The following is an 18564-nucleotide window of genomic DNA, read 5'->3' as shown; positions in this document are numbered from 1 at the left end:
TTACCTGATAAATTTATTTCTCTTGTGGTGTATCCCGTCCATGGCCCGCCCTGTCATTTTAAGGCAGGTGTTTTTTATTTTTAAACTACAGTCACCACTGCACCCTATAGTTTCTCCTTTTTTCTTGCTTGTCTTCGGTCGAATGACTGGGGGTGGCAGTTAGGGGAGGAGCTATATAGACAGCTCTGCTGTGGGTGTCCTCTTGCAACTTCCTGTTGGGAAGGAGAATATCCCACAAGTAATGGATGAACTCATGGACTGGATACACCACAAGAGAAATAAATTTATCAGGTAAGCATAAATTTTGTTTTTCTACTATCACTAACGAATCAAATTGCTCTATACTTGAGTCATAGATCACTCATCAGAACTTACGTGTAAGTGCCATTTGCTACATTGTGTATTATACTTTGAAAGTAGGTATATGTGAAATTAGTATTAAAGATAAACATTGATGATGACATTAGGCCACACAGTGCAATATTTCTGACAATGATTTTAATAATCCAATGATGTTTGATTATATATAATCTTAAACTGATAGCTCAAAGGGATTGTCTACCTAACATTAAACTGTCATGAATCAGATACAGCAGAAATTAAAATCAACTCTTTACTGTCATGCTATTTTCAGTGTTTTTCTTCCTTGTATTGAATTTCATTTTCATTAAGAAATGTCATCTTAAAGGGATAGTATAGTCAAAATTAAACTTTTATGATTCAGATAGAGGATGCAATTTTAATCAATTTTATAATTTACTCCTATTATCAATTTTTCTTCGTTCTCTTGCTATCTTTATTTCAAAAAGCTGGAATGTAAGCTTAGAACCCAGCCCATTTTTGGTTCAGAATCTGGATAGCGCTTACTGATTAGTGTCTAAATGTAGCCATCCAATCAGCAAGCGCTATCCAGGTGTTGAACCAAAAATGGGCTGGCTCCTATACTTACTTTCCAGCTTTTTTAAAAAAACATACCAAGAAAACAAAGAAAATTTGATAATGGGAGTAAATTAGAAAGTTGCTTAAAATTGCATGCTCTGGGGCCTAGTTATCAAGCCGTCAACCTCAAATACGCTGGAATTCCGCAGCGTATTTGTGGCGAGGCTGATTCGCCTTAGTTATCAAAGGCTAGAGACCGGCAAAAGTAGAATTTTGTGACGTAAACTTCGATCCGCCTGACTCAGTCCGACACAGATCGATTCTTACGTCACTCCAGATATTCCGCACACAAGTGCGGCACAATCTGACTACTTTTGCTAGTTATCAAAAAACTAGCAGGTAGGCTCGGCACTTTTACGGCCCAGCGTACCTGGTTTTCAATCCGCCGCCCTGGAGGCGGCGGATCCCATAGGAGTCAATGGGAGTCTGACCATAGCGAAAGTACAAGTTCGCTGCTGCCAGACATCCCATTGATTCCTATGGGAGATGTCTACATCTAACACCCTAACATGTACCCCGAGTCTAAACACCACTAATCTGTCCCCCCTACACCGCCACAACTTAATACATTTGTTACCCCCTAAAGCTACTCTATACATATTAACCCCTAAACCGCCGCTCCCAGAGCCCACCGCAACTATAATAAATGTATTAACCTCTAAACCGCCGCTCCCGGAGCCCACCGCAACTATAATAAATGTATTAACCTCTAAACCCGCCGCTCCCGGAGCCCACCGCCACCTACATTATCCCTAGTAACCCCTATCCTGCCCCCCCTATACCGCCGCCCTCTATAATAAAGTTATTAACCCCTATCCTGCCGATCCCGCACCTTGCCGCAACTAAATAAATAGTTTAACCCCTAAACCGCCGCTCCCGGACCCTGCCGCAACCTATATTAAATGTATTAACCCCTAATCTGCCCCCCCTACACCGTCGCCACCTATAATACATTTATTAACCCCTATCCTGCCCCCCACTACACTGCCGCCACTGTAATAAATTTATTAACCCCTAAACCTAAGTCTAACACTAACCCTAACACCCCCCTAACTTAAATATTAATTAAATAAATCTAAATAATATTTCTATTATTAACTAAGTTAACCCTATTTAAAACTAAATACTTACCTTTAAAATAAACCCTAATATAGCTACAATATAAATAATAATTATATTGTAGCTATCTTAGGATTTATTTTTATTTTACAGGTAACTTTCAATTTATTTTAACTAGGTACAATAGCTATTAAATAGTTATTAACTATTTAATAGCTTACCTAGCTAAAATAAAGAGAAATGTACCTGTAAACTAAAAACTAACCTAAGTTACAATTACACCTAACACTACACTATACTTAAATAAATGATTCCTATTTAAAACTAAATACTTACCTGTAAAATAAACCCTAAGATAGCTACAATGTAATTAATAATTACATTGTAGCTATCTTAGGATTTATATTTATTTTACAGATAACTTTGTATTTATTTTAGCTAGTTAGAATAGTTATTAAATAGTTATTAACTATTTAATAACTACCTAGCTAAAAGAAATACAAAATTACCTGTAAAATAAATCCTAACCTAAGTTACAATTACACCTAACACTACACTATCATTACATTAATTAAATAAATTAGTTACAAATAACTACAATTAAATACAATTACATAAACTAACTAAAGTACAAAAAATTAAAAAAGCTAAGTTGCAAAAAATAAGTTACAAACATTTTAAAACTATTACAACAATTTTAAGCTACTTACACCTAATCTAAGCCCCCTAATAAAATAACATAGTCCCCAAAATAAAAAAATGCCCTACCCTATTCTAAATTAAAAAAGTTCAAAGCTCTTTTACCTTACCAGCCCTTAAAAGGACCTTTTGTGGGGCATGCCCCAAAGAATTCAGCTCTTTTGCTTGTAAAAGAAAAATACAAACTCCCCCAACATTAAAACCCACCACCCACATACCACTAATCTAACCCAAACCCCCCTTAAAATAACCTAACAATAATCCCCTGAAGATCATCCTACCTTGAGTCGTCTTCACTCAGCCGAGCAGCGATGGAACCGAAGAGGACATCCGGAGCGGCAGAAGTGATCATCCAAGGGGCGCTGAAGAAATCTTCCATCCGATGAAGTGATCCTCCAAGCGGCGCTGAAGAAGTCTTCCATCCGGGCATTGTCATCTTCCAAGAGGCGCTGAAGAAGTCTTCTATCCGGGCGATGTCATCTTCCAAGCCGGGTCTTCAATCTTCATCCCGCCGACACGGAACATCCTTCTTTACCGACGGACTACCGACGAATGAACGCTCCTTTAAGGGACGTCATCCAAGATGGCGTCCCTTCAATTCCGATTGGCTGATAGGATTCTATCAGCCAATCGGAATTAAGGTAGGAAAAATCTGATTGGCTGATTGAATCAGCCAATCAGATTCAAGTTCAATCAGATTGGCTGATCCATTCAGCCAATCAGATTGAGCTCGCATTCTATTGGCTGATCGGAACAGCCAATAGAATGCAAGCTCAATCTGATTGGTTGATTGGATCAGCCAATCGGATTGAACTTGAATCTGATTGGCTGATTCAATCAGCCAATCAGATTTTTCCTACCTTAATTCCGATTGGCTGACAGAATCCTATCAGCCAATCGGAATTGAAGGGACGCCATCTTGGATGACGTCCCTTAAAGGAGCCTTCATTCGTCTGTAGTCCGTCGGTAAAGAAGGATGTTCCGCGTCGGCGGGATGAAGATTGAAGACCCGGCTTGGAAGATGACATCGCCCGGATAGAAGACTTCTTCAGCGCCTCTTGGAAGATGACATCTCCCGGATGGAACACATCTTCAGCGCCGCTTGGAGGATCACTTCATCGGATGGAAGATTTCTTCAGCGCCCCTTGGATGATCACTTCTGCCGCTCCGGTTGTCCTCTTCGGTTCCATCGCTGCTCGGCTGAGTGAAGACGACTCAAGGTAGGATGATCTTCAGGGGATTAGTGTTAGGTTATTTTAAGGGGGGTTTGGGTTAGATTAGGGGTATGTGGGTGGTGGGTTTTAATGTTGGGGGGGTTGTATTTTTCTTTTACAGGCAAAAGAGCTGAATTCTTTGGGGCATGCCCCACAAAAGGTCCTTTTAAGGGCTGGTAAGGTAAAAGAGCTTTGAACTTTTTTAATTTAGAATAGGGTAGGGCATTTTTTTATTTTGGTGGGCTTTGTTATTTTATTAGGGGGCTTAGATTAGGTGTAAGTAGCTTAAAATTGTTGTAATAGTTTTAAAATGTTTGTAACTTATTTTTTTATTTTTTGTCACTTAGCTTTTTTTATTTTTTGTACTTTAGTTAGTTTATGTAATTGTATTTAATTGTAGTTATTTGTAGTTAATTTATTTAATTAATGTAATGATAGTGTAGTGTTAGGTTTAATTGTAACTTAGGTTAGGATTTATTTTACAGGTAATTTTGTAATTATTTTAACTATTTTAGCTATTAAATAGTTAATAACTATTTAATAGCTATTGTAGCTGGTTAAAATAAATACAAAGTTGCCTGTAAAATAAATATTAATCCTAAAATAGCTACAATATAATTATTTGTTATATTGTAGCTATATTAGGGTTTATTTTACAGGTAAGTATTTAGCTTTAAATAGTAATAATTTATTTAATAAGAGTTAATTTTTTTCGTTAGATTTAAATTATATTTAATTTATGGGGGTGTTAGTGTTAGGGTTAGACTTAGCTTTAGGGGTTAGGTGAGGTGCGATCGGCAGATTAGGGGTTAATAATTGAAGTTAGGTGTCGGCGATGTTAGGGAGGGCAGATTAGGGGTTAATACTATTTCTTATAGGGTTATTGAGGCGGGAGTGAGGCGGATTAGGGGTTAATAACTTTATTATAATAGCGGTGAGGTGTGATCGGCAGATTAGGGGTTAATTATTGTAGATAGCTTGCGGCGACGTTGTGGGGGGCAGATTAGGGGTTAATAAATATAATATAGGGGTCGGCGGTGTTAGGGGCAGCAGATTAGGGGTACATAGGGATAATGTAGGTTGCGGCGGTGTCCGGAGCGGCAGATTAGGGGTTAATTGTGTAATGCAGGGGTCAGCGATAGCGGGGGCGGCAGATTAGGGGTTAATAAGTGTAAGGTTAGGGGTGTTTAGACTTGGGGTTCATGTTAGGGTGTTAGGTGCAGACTTAGGAAGTGTTTCCCCATAGGAAACAATGGGGACGCGTTAGGAGCTGAATGCTGCTTTTTTGCAGGTGTTAGGTTTTTTTCAGCTCAAAATGCCCCATTGTTTTCTATGGGGGAATCGTGCACGAGCACGTTTTGAAGCTGGCCGCTTCCGTAAGCACCGCTGGTATCGAGAGTTGCAGTTGCGGTAAATATGCTCTACGCTCCTTTTTTGGAGCCTAACGCAGCCATTCTGTGAACTCTAAATACTAGCGGTATTTAAAAGGTGAGGCCAGAAAAAAGCACGCGTAGCTAACGCACCCCTTTGGCCGCAAAACTCTAAATCTAGGCCTAAGATAGCTACAATATAATTATTATTTATATTGTAGCTATATTAGGGTTTATTTTACAGGTAAGTATTTAGTTTTAAATAGGATTAACTTAGTTAATAAGAGAAATATTATTTAGATTTATTTAATTAATATTTAAGTTAGGAGGGTGTTAGGGTTAGTGTTAGACTTAGGTTTAGGGGTTAATAATTCTATTACAGTGGCGGCGGTGTAGTGGGGGCAGGATAGGGGTTAATAAATTTATTATAGGTGGCGACGGTGTAGGGGGGGCAGGATAGGGGTTAATAAATTTAATATAGGTTGCGGCGGGTTCAGGGAGCGGCGGTTTAGGGGTTAAACTATTTATTTATTTGCGGCGAGGTGTGGGATCAGCAGGATAGGGGTTAATAACTTTATTATAGAGGGCAACGGTATAGGGGGGGCAGGATAGGGGTTACTAGGTATAATGTAGGTGGCAGCGGTGTCCGGGAGCGGCGGTTTAGGGGTTAATACATTTATAAGAGTTGCGGCGGGGTCTAGGAGTGGCGGTTTAGGGGTTAGTAACTTTATTTAGTTGCGGGGGGCTCCGGGGGCGCCGGTATAGGGGGTAGAACAGTGTAGTATAGTGTGGGTGCTTAGTGACAGGCTAGCAATAAAGCTGTGAAAAAGCCGAAGAGCAGCGAGATCGGATGAGTGATAACTCTCACAGTCCGCTGCTCATCGCCCCGTACTTGGTGCGCGGCTTTTTGACAGATTTATTGATAACTTAGGCGTATTTTTTCAGGTCCGCGGCGGCGAAGGTAGGCGAGCTTAGGCGGGCGTATTGGGCCAGCGAAGGCAGGAAAGTTGACACGATGATAACTACCCCCCTCTGTCTCAATCATGGACATTTATTTTTGACTAGACTATCCCTTTAAATGCCAGCCCATTTTTTAATACCTGTGTAGGGGTCGTGTTTAAAACTAGACTGCAATCAGGAAGGGTTACACAGGTGCAGAGAAAAAACTGGCCCATCTCTTAAAATATCCATTGTTTGTAAATATGATTCCCTAATTACATGTTATATATTCGCAATTATTCTTGCTCAGATTAATTATATATTTACACTATATACATATAGTGGTATAAATAAACACAGAGATATGAAAGACAACATTGTTTAGAACATAAAAAGGAATTAAGGGACATGCAAATATGTTTGCAAAAGATTTCTGACATAACACACAAACACCGGCGCGGAGCAGGTCCATCTTCAAGACATCCGAACCGGAGCATCCTCTTCCATCGAAGTCCAACTGAAGAATGAAAGTATCAGCCAATAGGATTAAGCTGGCATTCTATTGGCTGATTGCATCAGCCAATAGAATGTGAGCTCAATCCTATTGGCTGATTGCATCAGCCAATAGGATTTTTTCTACCTTAATTCTGATTGGCTGATATAATTCTATCAGCCAATCGGAATTCAAGGGACGCCATCTTGGATGACATCATTTAAAGGAACTTTCATTCTTCAGTAGGACGTAAATGGAAGAGGATGCTCCGCGTCGGATGTCTTGAAGATGGACCCACTCCGCGCCAGATGGATGAAGATAGAAGATGCCGCCTGGATGAAGACTTCTGCCCGTCTGGAGGACCACTTTGCCCGGCTTCGTTGAGGACTTCGGCCCGGTTGGGTGAAGACTTCTCAAGGTAGGGTGATCTTCAAGGGGTTAGTGTTAGGTTTTATTAAGGGGGTATTGGGTGGGTTTTAGAGTAGGGTTGGGTGTGTGGGTGGTTGGTTTTAATGTTCGGGGGTATTGTACTTTTTTTTACACGTAAAAGAGCTGATTACTTTGGGGCAGTGCCCCGCAAAAGGCCCTTTTAAGGGCTATTTGTAATTTAGCATAGGGTAGGGATTTTTATTATTTTAGGGGGCTTAGCGTAGGTGTAATTAGTTTAAAAAACTTGTAATTATTTTATTATTTTCTGTAATTTAGTTTTTTTTTCCGTACTTTAGATAATTGTATTTAATTGTATTTAATTGTAGTTAGTTTAGGGAATTAATTTAATTATAGTGTAGTGTTAGGTGTAATTGTAACTTAGGTTAGGATTTATTTTACAGGTAAATGTGTATTTATTTTAACTAGGTAGCTATTAAATAGTTAATAACTATTTAGTAACTATTCTACCTAGTTAAAATAAATACAAAGTTGCCTGTAAAATAAAAATAAACCCTAAGCTAGATACAATGTAACTATTAGTTATATTGTAGCTATCTTAGGGTTTATTTTATAGGTAAGTATTTAGTTTTAAATAGGAATAATTTAGTTAATTGTAGTAATTGTATTTAGATTTAATTAAATTATATTTAAGTTAGGGGGTTAGGGTTAGACTTAGTTTTAGGGGTTAATAACTTTAATATAGTGGTGGCGACGTTGGGGGCGGCAGATTAGGGGTTAATAATTGTAGTTAGGTTGCGGCGACATTGGGGGCGGCAGATTAGGGGTTAATAAATATAATGTAGGTGTCGTGATGTTGGGGGCAGCAGATTAGGGGTTTATAAGTATAATGTAGGTTGCGGCGGTGTCCGGAGCGGCAGATTAGGGGTTAATAATATAATGTAGGTGGCGGCGATGTCGGGGGCAGCAGATTAGATTTTGTTTAGACTCAGGGTTCATGTTAGGGTGTTAGGTATAGACGTAAAAAGTATTTCCCCATAGGAATCAATGGGGTTGAGTTAAGAGCTGAACGCTGCTTTTTTGCAGGTGTTAGGTTTTTTTTCAGCCGGCTCTCCCCCATTGATTCCTATGGGGAAATCGTGCACGAGCATGTTTAGCCAACTCACCGCTACCGTAAGCAGCGCTGGTATTGAGGTGAGATGTGGAGCAAATTTTTGCTCTCCGCTCACTTTTCTGCTGCTAACGCTGGGTTTGTAAAAACCCATAATACCAGCGTTGTCTGTAGGTGAACGGTGAGCATAAAATGCTTGTTAGCCCCGCATAGCCTTACCGACAAAAACTCGTAATCTAGCCGTATGTTATTATTTGTGTGTTTACAGTCAATACATTTATATGTGGCCCTTGAAGCGCCCATAAAGTAATATGTGGCCATGAAGCTTCTAATAAAATTATCTGTGGCCCCTGTGTGTTGGGAAGTTGTCCATCACTGGTGTAGGTGAACAATACTGACCACCCCCCGGAACACCCCATAATACTCACGTATTTGTCTATGAGGTCTCCAAGACACATTTTGTTTTTTCCTGCCAAACTCACTCAATATGTCATATGCTGACATTTCAAAACCTCATTCCCCAAGGTTCACTTGGGGTGGATGCCAGAGGATCGACGGGGCGCCTTCCTTGAACCCCCAAGGCGGAGGCAAAATAAATAGTGTAGATGGGGGATTACATTACCTCGGGCATTACCCACAGCTGCTTGGGAAATGTCAGGTTTACCCAGATAATCCTAGGATTACCCAGATTTCTTACTTTACCCGTAACATATACACTAAACACACACACACAAATTTAAAATTTATTTTCTATAAGTGACAGTGATTTCGGCTTATTTTTGTTAAACTTCAATATATTTTTATTTTATTTTTCCTATTACTGATACAAATCTCATCCCATCCGTTTATATTAGTTGTTATTATGTGTACCACACACAGAGCTCCATAACCTTATGCAAACTCTGCCCAAGAATTGAAGCAATTTTGTTTCTTGGCGTATGTAAGTGCACATATAATATGTATGATGTAACCCTTGGTTCTCAGTAAAACAAAACTAGCAATTTAACTCCAGCTTCCAGAAGTATATGAAGTAATTTAACCGATAAGTTGCAAGAAGCAACTCACATGCCATGTGCACTTAAAGTGATGGTAAACTTAGGCACTTTAATACACAGTATATAAAATTAATCTTGAAAACAGGAGCACTGTTCATTCATTAAAAATTTTAAAGACGGTTCATTTGTAAAATAATTAACATTTAGTTATGGCAAATATTGCACTGTTCCTCTCCCCGGATCTCATACTGTATTTAGTTGATTGATGACAAATCCAGCTTCATCCAATTGTTGCTTGCCCACTTTGGCGTCCAAGCTCGTGAGGCATGCAACTATTGGATGAAGCCAGATTCGTCATTGATCAACTAAATGAAAAAAAATATTGTATAAAAATTTATAAGGGCTTAAAGATATGAGGTCTCAGGTCTTAGAAAAAAAGGCAAGGAAAAGGCTTTAACATAGATATCCCTTTGCAGTTAAGTAGATGAAAACATGTTAAAGCATATTTATGCAATATTAATATTTAATAAAGTGTTATACTGTGCATTTACTGTAAATATTTGGCATTCCAATGTTCAGCACATAGCTGAATATGTTCTATGTATTTCTAAATAGATATTCCTATATATAATCTTATATATATATATATATATATATATATATATATAAATATATATTTGTGCAAAATACCATTAGATAGATGTATAAATATGTATTCTGCTATCTGACTAATACTGGAATGTGAAATATTCCTATTTTTATGTCAGGTTAGCGCACTTGAGAATATGCAATCAGGATTGCGAACAAGTAGGGAGTTAGGTTTTTATCCACTTTTTTTTGCTCCTTTCAATTTTTTCGGGAATACGTTATAGCACATGTGATATCTAAGTTCTAAGTTCAGCTTTTTACACTCGTCATGTTAGTGCGCGAGCGAAAACAGTTTACTTTCAACTTGTAATACGAGTGCAAACTGATGCACGCAAAAAGCTTACTTCTTGCAGAGCTAGCTCTGGAGCTTAAAACAGCATTTCTCTTGTGATCTAGCCCTTAATTGTGTCTGAAACAAGTACAAATCTGTTTCCCATGTAATTAATTATATTGTACCCAATGTGGCAAAGGGAATTGGGTAATAATATGTAAATGATATTCCCACTACTCTCTTTTTGTTTTGTCTCTAGTTGAGATATGAATCCCCTGAGAAGACATTTCTAAATGTTCCCTCTAATTTTTGACAAGCTGTGTGTGCAGAAAATAGTCTCTGCAAGATCACAGAAATAAGTATCATCAAAAAAATACTAAAACAAATTAAATATATTGATGACTCTAGCAATATAGATTTTTTTTTAGAGAGGGTCTTTTGTTTTTCTAAGCACTTATAAAAGCTTAAAGAAGACATTAAACACGTTGAGATAGTAATATAATATGATAAACTGTATAGATAAAAAAAAAGTCTGCAGTATCCTTTCATTATTTATTTCGTCCCCTTTTTCCTGTAATTCCATTCTGGAGTTGTGAGCTTTTCAGTTCCTGTTAGAAATGGAAGTGCAGAACACTGTTATATTCCACACAGCCATTGGCTGCACACTCTAGTGACATATTTATAACTGTCCCTGATTGGCCACAGCAGAAAAAGTAACCGAAGCTACAACATGGCAGCTCGCATTGTTTTATAGACATTGAAACTTTACACTTATTTTGTCATTATTTAAACAACAAATTAAACTTTAAAAAATGCATCTTCATGTTATTCTCAGACTAATCTTTTCTTTGAATGCATCATTCTATCTAGCATTTATTTAGTGTTTAATGTCCCTTTAAAGGGATAGACAGGTGTAAATGTAAATATGCATTTTTGCAGTACACTAAGGCATACGTACATATGCAGTGAGGGGATGTGCACCGGCATATAAGCTCAGAGAGCTGGCGATGGTGTGTATTGCATTAGTTGCCACCTCAGCCATGTTTTCCTGGACACTTATGAGTTACACATGCTGCAGGGTGTGCAGGGAGGAACATGTATTGTGCTTCTGATCAGCACTATTCATATTCCTCCCTGCAGCATGTGTAACTTATAAGTGTTCTGTATTTTAAGGGACAGGTGGCAACCCTACTGCTGACTCTGAGAAAGTGTAATGTTTAAATGCTGTTGCACGGGCCCTCACAGCATATGCACATATGCTGCTGAAAAACAGCAATATCTTTTTAATAGAAGTCTTTTTGCTAATGGAAGTATATGGCAAACATGTTTCTATTTTAAATTAAAATGCATGTATGCACATTTTTGACCTTTAAAAGACATTAAAGTAACGTTGGAAAAAGACATCTGTGTATTTCTGATACAGTTAGATATAGTTTCTCCAACATAGGTGTGTCCGGTCCACGGCGTCATCCTTACTTGTGGGATATTCTCTTCCCCAACAGGAAATGGCAAAGAGCCCAGCAAAGCTGGTCACATGATCCCTCCTAGGCTCCGCCTTCCCCAGTCATTCTCTTTGCCGTTGTACAGGCAACATCTCCACGGAGATGGCTTAGAGTTTTTTGGTGTTTAAATGTAGTTTTTATTCTTCAATCAAGAGTTTGTTATTTTAAAATAGTGCTGGTATGTACTATTTACTCTGAAACAGGAAAGAGATGAAGATTTCTGTTTGTAAGAGGAAAATGATTTTAGCAACCGTTACTAAAATCGATGGCTGTTTCCACACAGGACTGTTGAGAGGAATTAACTTCAGTTGGGGGAAACAGTGAGCAGACTTTTGCTGCTTGAGGTATGACACATTTCTAACAAGACTCGGTAATGCTGGAAGCTGTCATTTTCCCTATGGGAACCGGTAAGCCATTTTCTTAGTTTAAGTAAAAGAATAAAGGGCTTCATTAGGGCTTAAAAAACTGGTAGACATTTAAGGGCTGATGCTGTATCTGGTAGTTCCAACCCCTTCAAAACAACTTAACATAACTACTTAACTTATAAATAAAGACACGACACAGATAGCTGGGATTTAAAGACCATAACGATGGTCACATTTATTAACTTGACTTCAACGGAAGTCATTCAAATATTTAACTTGTGGCGGCATTCGAGGCCTAGTAAACTATTAGCTCCATATGACAAGAGGTCGCAGCCAGATGTCGTGGAATAGCAAATGCCAAGGGTGGGCACAAATGTGGCCCCACCCCATTCCGTCTAGTAGGCGCGGACGTCCTAAAGGATCTTCAGCCAGCAGACCCGCGGGGCGGGGCCCCCCAGGTCACGACCTGAGGACATCACCCCCGCCCATTAGCCCGACTGTCACCTCTACAGACTCCGCCCTCAATTGTTGATGGCTACGACCTCCCGCCACAAGAGACAGGCACTCCCACATAAACCGGGCTCTTGCCGCCACCCGCTAAATATTACTAACCAGAGCCGTTTTGAGGTCCACCAGGAAGATCGCCAGCCCTTCGTCGGACAGGTGCACCCCGTCCGGGCGATACAGCCCTTTTTTGTCCGCTGAGATCAGTTCATGGCGGACCACAAAACCCCCTACCTCTATTACTGCTCTACCCAGCTCCCTGTTAACTTTTTTCCTAACCCTATATGCTATCCTCGGTGTGGGGAAATATCTCCAACGCAGCCGGGGGATTATGTTGGACCAGGCCAGCCTAACCCCCGGAAACGTGGTACAGATCCACTTGACATCCGACCTCATCGCATTGATGAGATCTAGAGCAGGTGCACTCCCTATATCATTTCCCCCCATGTGAAGGAGGATGATGTGGGGCTGTCCCCATCGATGTCTGGCATTCTGGAGGAGGGCAGGCAAACCATCCCACTGTAAGCCTCTACGGCCCAACCACCGTATTGATGCCTGAGACGTCGGAATCCCCAACTGCTGCCCCTCAGGAAGAGAATGGGCCTTCAGTGCCGCCCAGTGCACGTAGGAGTGCCCTATTATCCAGATACGAGAAGGACCTGTAGCCACACCTGAAAAACGGATTACATAGTCAATCACCTTAGACTAAAACTAAACAACACAACCAAACAAATGTAAAACGCCAGTTTCCTTCCTCCTACACCGAATACCCCCTAGGCTTCAGCTGGAGGGCGCACGTAAGACTTGTAACATTGGGACCTCCATCGGCCCAACTTCTGTATGCGATCTCCTTTCCAACCTAGCGCGGCCGCGCTGGTGGCAGCCCCTATTCGGAAGGAATGGGGGGTGATTCTACACTTCCCCAAACCTGCTGCAAGCGCTACCTTTCTGAGCACCGCTGCGAACTGGTACCGGGAGAGATTCGAACCGTCGGAATGCACTAAGAACTGGGCGGGGGCCCGTGGTCGCTGCGCCATGTAGGCCCTTGTACTCACAACCGGGCAGACGCCTGATGCCGAGGGAGTCAGAGTGATCCACACCCCTTTCCCCTCCTGGTCAGTCTTCGAGTGCGGGATAAACAATAACAAATTATCGCCCGCCAGTTTGACATGAGCCAACTGCATACCCGTGTTAATTGCATCCTTTGAGGTTGCGACCAGCTCGCCCGGCCTGAGGGCCGCAAAGAACGCCAAGGAGAATACGCACTGAAACAGTTCTCTTTCGCCGGGTTCGACGCAAATGCCCTCGATTGCGTCCACCAGCCTGGCTAGCCTACAAAATGTGACAGGTTCGCGCGCATCTTTCGCTCTACCCTCGAGCCTTCCCCAGCCCTTAATCACTTGCTTCACCAGGAAACCTTTCGTGATATTGGGCCACTCTAGCATATTGCAAAAGAAGGAGATTGCGGCTATTCTATTGGATATAGCGCCCTTCGAAGTCCCTTGCCCATGTTTCTCTGCCAGCCACTCCAAGAACAGATCCCTCGAGACCCTTTCCGGCGCTGCGCCTTGTGCGTAACAGTAACTTACCCACTCGCCCCAGTGCTGTGAATAAGCTCTCCACGTGTTCTGCGCCAGGGATGCCCTCACTAGGTGCCTTATGGACCTCCCTGCCCCGCCAACTGCCAGATAGAGTGGGGACAAGGTAAGCCAACTGCTGCTGCGTTAGGGGCCAGTCTGCGAAACTGTTCCCATTGAAACCTCGAGAGTGCGTCCGCCAGGGTGTTGTTGACCCCGGGAACGTGCCTCGCGGAAAACTGAATATTGTATTGCAAGCACCTCAGCACTAGCTGTCGCAAGTACCTAACAACTACCGGTGACGACGCGGACAACCTATTTATGGCGAAAACAACGCTAGCGTTGTCCGTCCAAAACACTATGTAGCGATCCTTTAACGCCGACCCCCAGAGCTCCATAGCCACAACTATGGGAAAGAGCTCCAGAAGTGTCAAGTTCCTTGTCAGTCCTGCTCGGACCCATGCCAAGGGCCATGGCTCAGCGCTCCATTGCCCATCCAAATAGGCGCCATAACCTGCTGCTCCAGCTGCATCCGTCAGCAGGTGCACTGTCTGACTTGAAACCCTAGGAGCGCGCCACAGCGGAGTTCCATTGAAGCCTTGCAGGAAGAGTTCCCATACCTTCAGATCTTCCCGCATGTCTTCCGAAACCGACACTTTACGTGTGCCGTGCAGATTGGAAAGTAAAGCCTCCATCCTCCTGTTAAACACGCGACCCATGGGTATAATTTTGCACGCAAAATTGAGTAAGCCTAGCACGGACTGAAGCTCCCTCAGGGGCATGCTCTTCGCTGCCCTGGCTTTGCGCACCGCCGCGAGCATTGCTTCCACCTTATCGGCTGGGAGACGACATAGCCTTGCCGCAGTGTCAATTTCGATCCCCAAGTACGTGAGTCTTGTACAGGGGCCCTGTGTTTTTTCCTCAGCCAGTGGCACTCCAAATTTCGACATTAGCCTACGCATTACTGCGATCAGTCGATCGCATTCGCGAGTGTCCGCGGTGCCAACCAGCAGGAAGTCGTCCAGATAATGAGCGACTATTCCCCCGCCGGCCTCCGTGATGATGGCCCAGTGCAAGAATGAGCTAAACTCTTCAAAATAAGCACACGATAGCGAGCAACCCATGGGCAAACATTTGTCTACAAAATAATTCCCCTCGAATTTACACCCCATCAGTCTGAAAGACGCTGGGTGTATGGGGAGTAACCGAAAGGCAGATTCGATGTCCATTTTGGCTAGCAGCGCGCCCGGACCCGCCGCCAACACTAATTCCAACGCCTGGTCAAACGATTGGTAAGACACCGAGCTTATCATTGGGTCTATTGCGTCATTGACAGAACCCCCTTTCGGGTAGGACAAATGCTGAATCAGGCGGAACTTCCCTGGTTCCTTTTTGGGAACCACCCCTAAAGGGGAAATAACTAGGTCAGGGATGGGAGGTTGGTCAAATGGACCAGCAAATCTTCCCAGAGCAATTTCTTTGCTCAGTTTCGCCCTAACTTCACCTGGCATTTCGTAAGCCGACTTCAGATTCTTGTGCGACGAGGACCCCATTACCAACCCCAATGTTGGTATCTTGAAACCTTCGCCAATCCCCGCTAGTAGGTTGGCAGCCGACACCCTGTCTGGGTAGGCCGCCAGCCAAGGTCTAATGGCGTCCAGCTTCAGGGGTGTTGGAGCCCTTTTGTCCAGCCCCCCCCCCGATTTTGCCCCACGGAAAGCTCCTCCGTCCCTCCGCTTCGGGCATTCAACACCTGGGTGTTGACCGCTGCAGTACATGCAAGCGTGCCGAAAGGAACAGGAAGCTCCTTTGTCACACTGCTTCTCATTGTATTTCCAGCACTCCCTGCCTCTCCGCTTGATGGGGCCCGTTGGCCTCTGGGGCCCTGACCGCAGCAAGGGAGCTCCTGCCCCCCCCTTTTCCGGTATGAGCAGGGACCACAGGTCCAAGTCTTTTACCCCAAAGTTCAAGACCGGGTTATCGACCATCTTCCGCCTAAATTCGCTATCATAAGCACGCCACATGCCTTCCCCATATCTATTATAGATACATTCAATGATTTCCGCGTACTTAATTACATCGACCGCGGCCTCCGGCCTCTGTTCGATGTAGCAGGAGGAGAATACCCTAAAGCACTTCCTCCATTCCTCAAATGTATCTGGGCGCTGGATCTTCTTTGGCCCAGTCCCATCCTCACTACGCTCTTTATCTCGCTGCGCCTCAAGGGACAGCTCGAACATATTGACGTATTTATGATCGCGGATTTTTTGTACCGTCTTGGGCTTGAGATGTGCATGGAGGCAGTGGATCTTGCAGGGATAAGAGTCTCCCTGCAATGCCACCCTCCTGGTACTGACTGACATGTCCTGCAGCTGCGCAACGCTCTCGCTTCCCTGGCCACTGCCCTTGGATATTGTCGCCGTGTTTTGCCCCGCTAACGGCGCAGCCTGCTCCATGTTACCTAAACCTCTAGCCTGATTACGCTCAGCCACCAATAGCCTTAACATTTTGAACATGCGACGCTGCCCCTTACTGTTAAGCCCTAATTTCTTCCCACCATCTGAGTCTGAATCAGTGCTATAGTCGGTGTCAGTAATGCGTGACAAATTAAATACATTTCTCTCACCAACTGCCGATGTTGACGGGGTAGATGTTCCTGGTGCAGCTGCCACTGATCCGCCTGCTGGCTGTACAGATAGTCCTATTCCCGTTGTACCCGGGCCCTCTGTCCTCTGCGGTGTAGGCACCATGTCCTGTGGGGGAGAAACAAACGAGAGGGGAGTATCCAGGCCAGCCGTGTGTCCCCCTTGACTGCCGCCCCCAATCGGGGTAGAAGTACTGCCCCCGGCCCTGTCTGGGACCCCTCTAGCCCTCTCGTCATTCATATCACCACTCCATTCATTCGCTGGCCCTGCCACATAGGGGGATTCTCTGACCACACGCTCCCTGACTGAATGAACGTTCTGAGCACCTGCCGCAACAAGCCCTTTGCCCCCTTGGACCCCTGCAGTTATTGTGCCTAGCGACTCGCCCTGTGCCCCATCAGTGGGCGCATTCACCCTTGTTTGGGGTACATAGTTGCTGCTGGCACCCCCCCTGTGATACCACTGGCGCTCCAGCAATGCGCTTCTAGCTCTCCCATAAGCCTGGTTGCTAACACTGGAACCCCTGAGCCTCCCTCTCTGCGCGCCGCGGCCTCTCTGTAAGGGACTTGCTCTGTTTGCATTGCTAGCTATTGCAGAGTGTCGCGCAGCGGAGCAGGCCCGCCCGGATACTCCCCCCTCACCTGTGGAGAGTACCCGGCTAGGCCTCTTGCGCGCTCGCTGGATGTGCCGCTCTGATCCAGGTTCCGGCCGTGTGACTACCGCGGCGCCGGAAGTGACGTCACGCGTGTCACCTGACCGGCCGGAAATGGACGCGGCGGACGCAAGGCCGCAACCGGAGCCTGCACTGGTAGTTGCAGGCTCCGACTGAGCCACCAATGATAGCGGCGGTCCGGTGAGTGGGCGAGGACCCGCGGGCCCCGCTCCAGTAACCGACTGAGCCACCAATGAGGCATCCGTGCCGGGCCCTAGGGACCCGGCCGGATGATTTACCATACTGGGCCCTGCCTGATGAGGGTCCCCAGGCCCCCGGCCCAATTGAGGGGGATAATGAGGGGCGGTAGGCCCCGGTTCCACCCGGCTTGCCACCGGAGGCAGAACGGCGGCCGTGAGGGCCTTAAACATGCCCACTATGGCCGCCGCCGCCTCCGGCGACATTCCGGAGGCCGTAAGGGCCCCCAGGCCTGCCTCCAAAGCCGTGTCTAGGCCGGATGGGCCATCGCTCACTGCACCCGCCTGTCCCGCAACCATCACAGTACCGGGCCCGGCGGGTGCAAGTTCAGGGGCTGGGGGGTTAGTGACCACAACATTAGGAGTTAAAGCAGATGATACTGGCCTTGTTTTCTCCGGAGTTGGTGGCACCACATCCTCATCCTCCTCTTCAATTACAGGTGCACTCCTCAAGGATCTCCCAGGGGACTCCCTGAAGCGAATGGGCACCGCAGCACTTCTCTTAGATCTAGACATTTTCGCTTGAAGAATGGCAAAACTTTCTCCTTGCAAAATCCCAGGTGGAAGAGGCCAGATTGTTCCAGAACTTCGTTTATATTAGGTGAGCCTAAGACCTCCCCTCACTTTGCAACATTGTTGCTGCTACACTACACTGGGATTTTCCACTAGCCTGTCAGCTCATCCCTTAACTCCATTACAGGAGACTCTGCTACCTTTCATTCCCCTTTCTGGGCTAAAACGATTACTTTACTAAGTATATTTGGCAGATTATTACTTTTAATAGTTGTTAAATCTTGGGGATTGTTTTAATAAAAACGGCAGGCACTGTATTGGACACCTTTTTCACTGGGGGCCTTTTCTAGTCATAGACAGAGCCTCATTTTCGCGCCTCTAATGCGCAGTTGTTTTTGGAAAGCATGGCATGCAGATGCATGTG

General features: G+C 44.1%; 1 protein-coding gene across 1 annotated transcript; it reads right to left on the bottom strand.

The window, feature by feature from the left end:
* Nucleotides 1-12191: 12191 nt before the first annotated feature.
* On the bottom strand, nt 12192-18339 carry LOC128642749 (spidroin-2-like). Its single transcript, XM_053695538.1, has 2 exons — nt 16700-18339; nt 12192-13167 (listed from the first exon to the last, which is right to left on the bottom strand). Exons 1-2 carry the CDS (start codon nt 18141-18143, stop codon nt 12590-12592), a joined length of 2022 nt encoding a protein of 673 aa, XP_053551513.1. The 5' UTR covers nt 18144-18339; the 3' UTR covers nt 12192-12589.
* Nucleotides 18340-18564: the final 225 nt, after the last annotated feature.

The sequence above is a fragment of the Bombina bombina genome, chromosome 12 (genome assembly GCF_027579735.1).
Source record: "Bombina bombina isolate aBomBom1 chromosome 12, aBomBom1.pri, whole genome shotgun sequence".
Lineage (NCBI taxonomy): Eukaryota > Metazoa > Chordata > Amphibia > Anura > Bombinatoridae > Bombina > Bombina bombina.
Note: the sequence above shows the minus strand (reverse complement) of the source record. Positions and strands in the feature narration are given on the sequence as shown.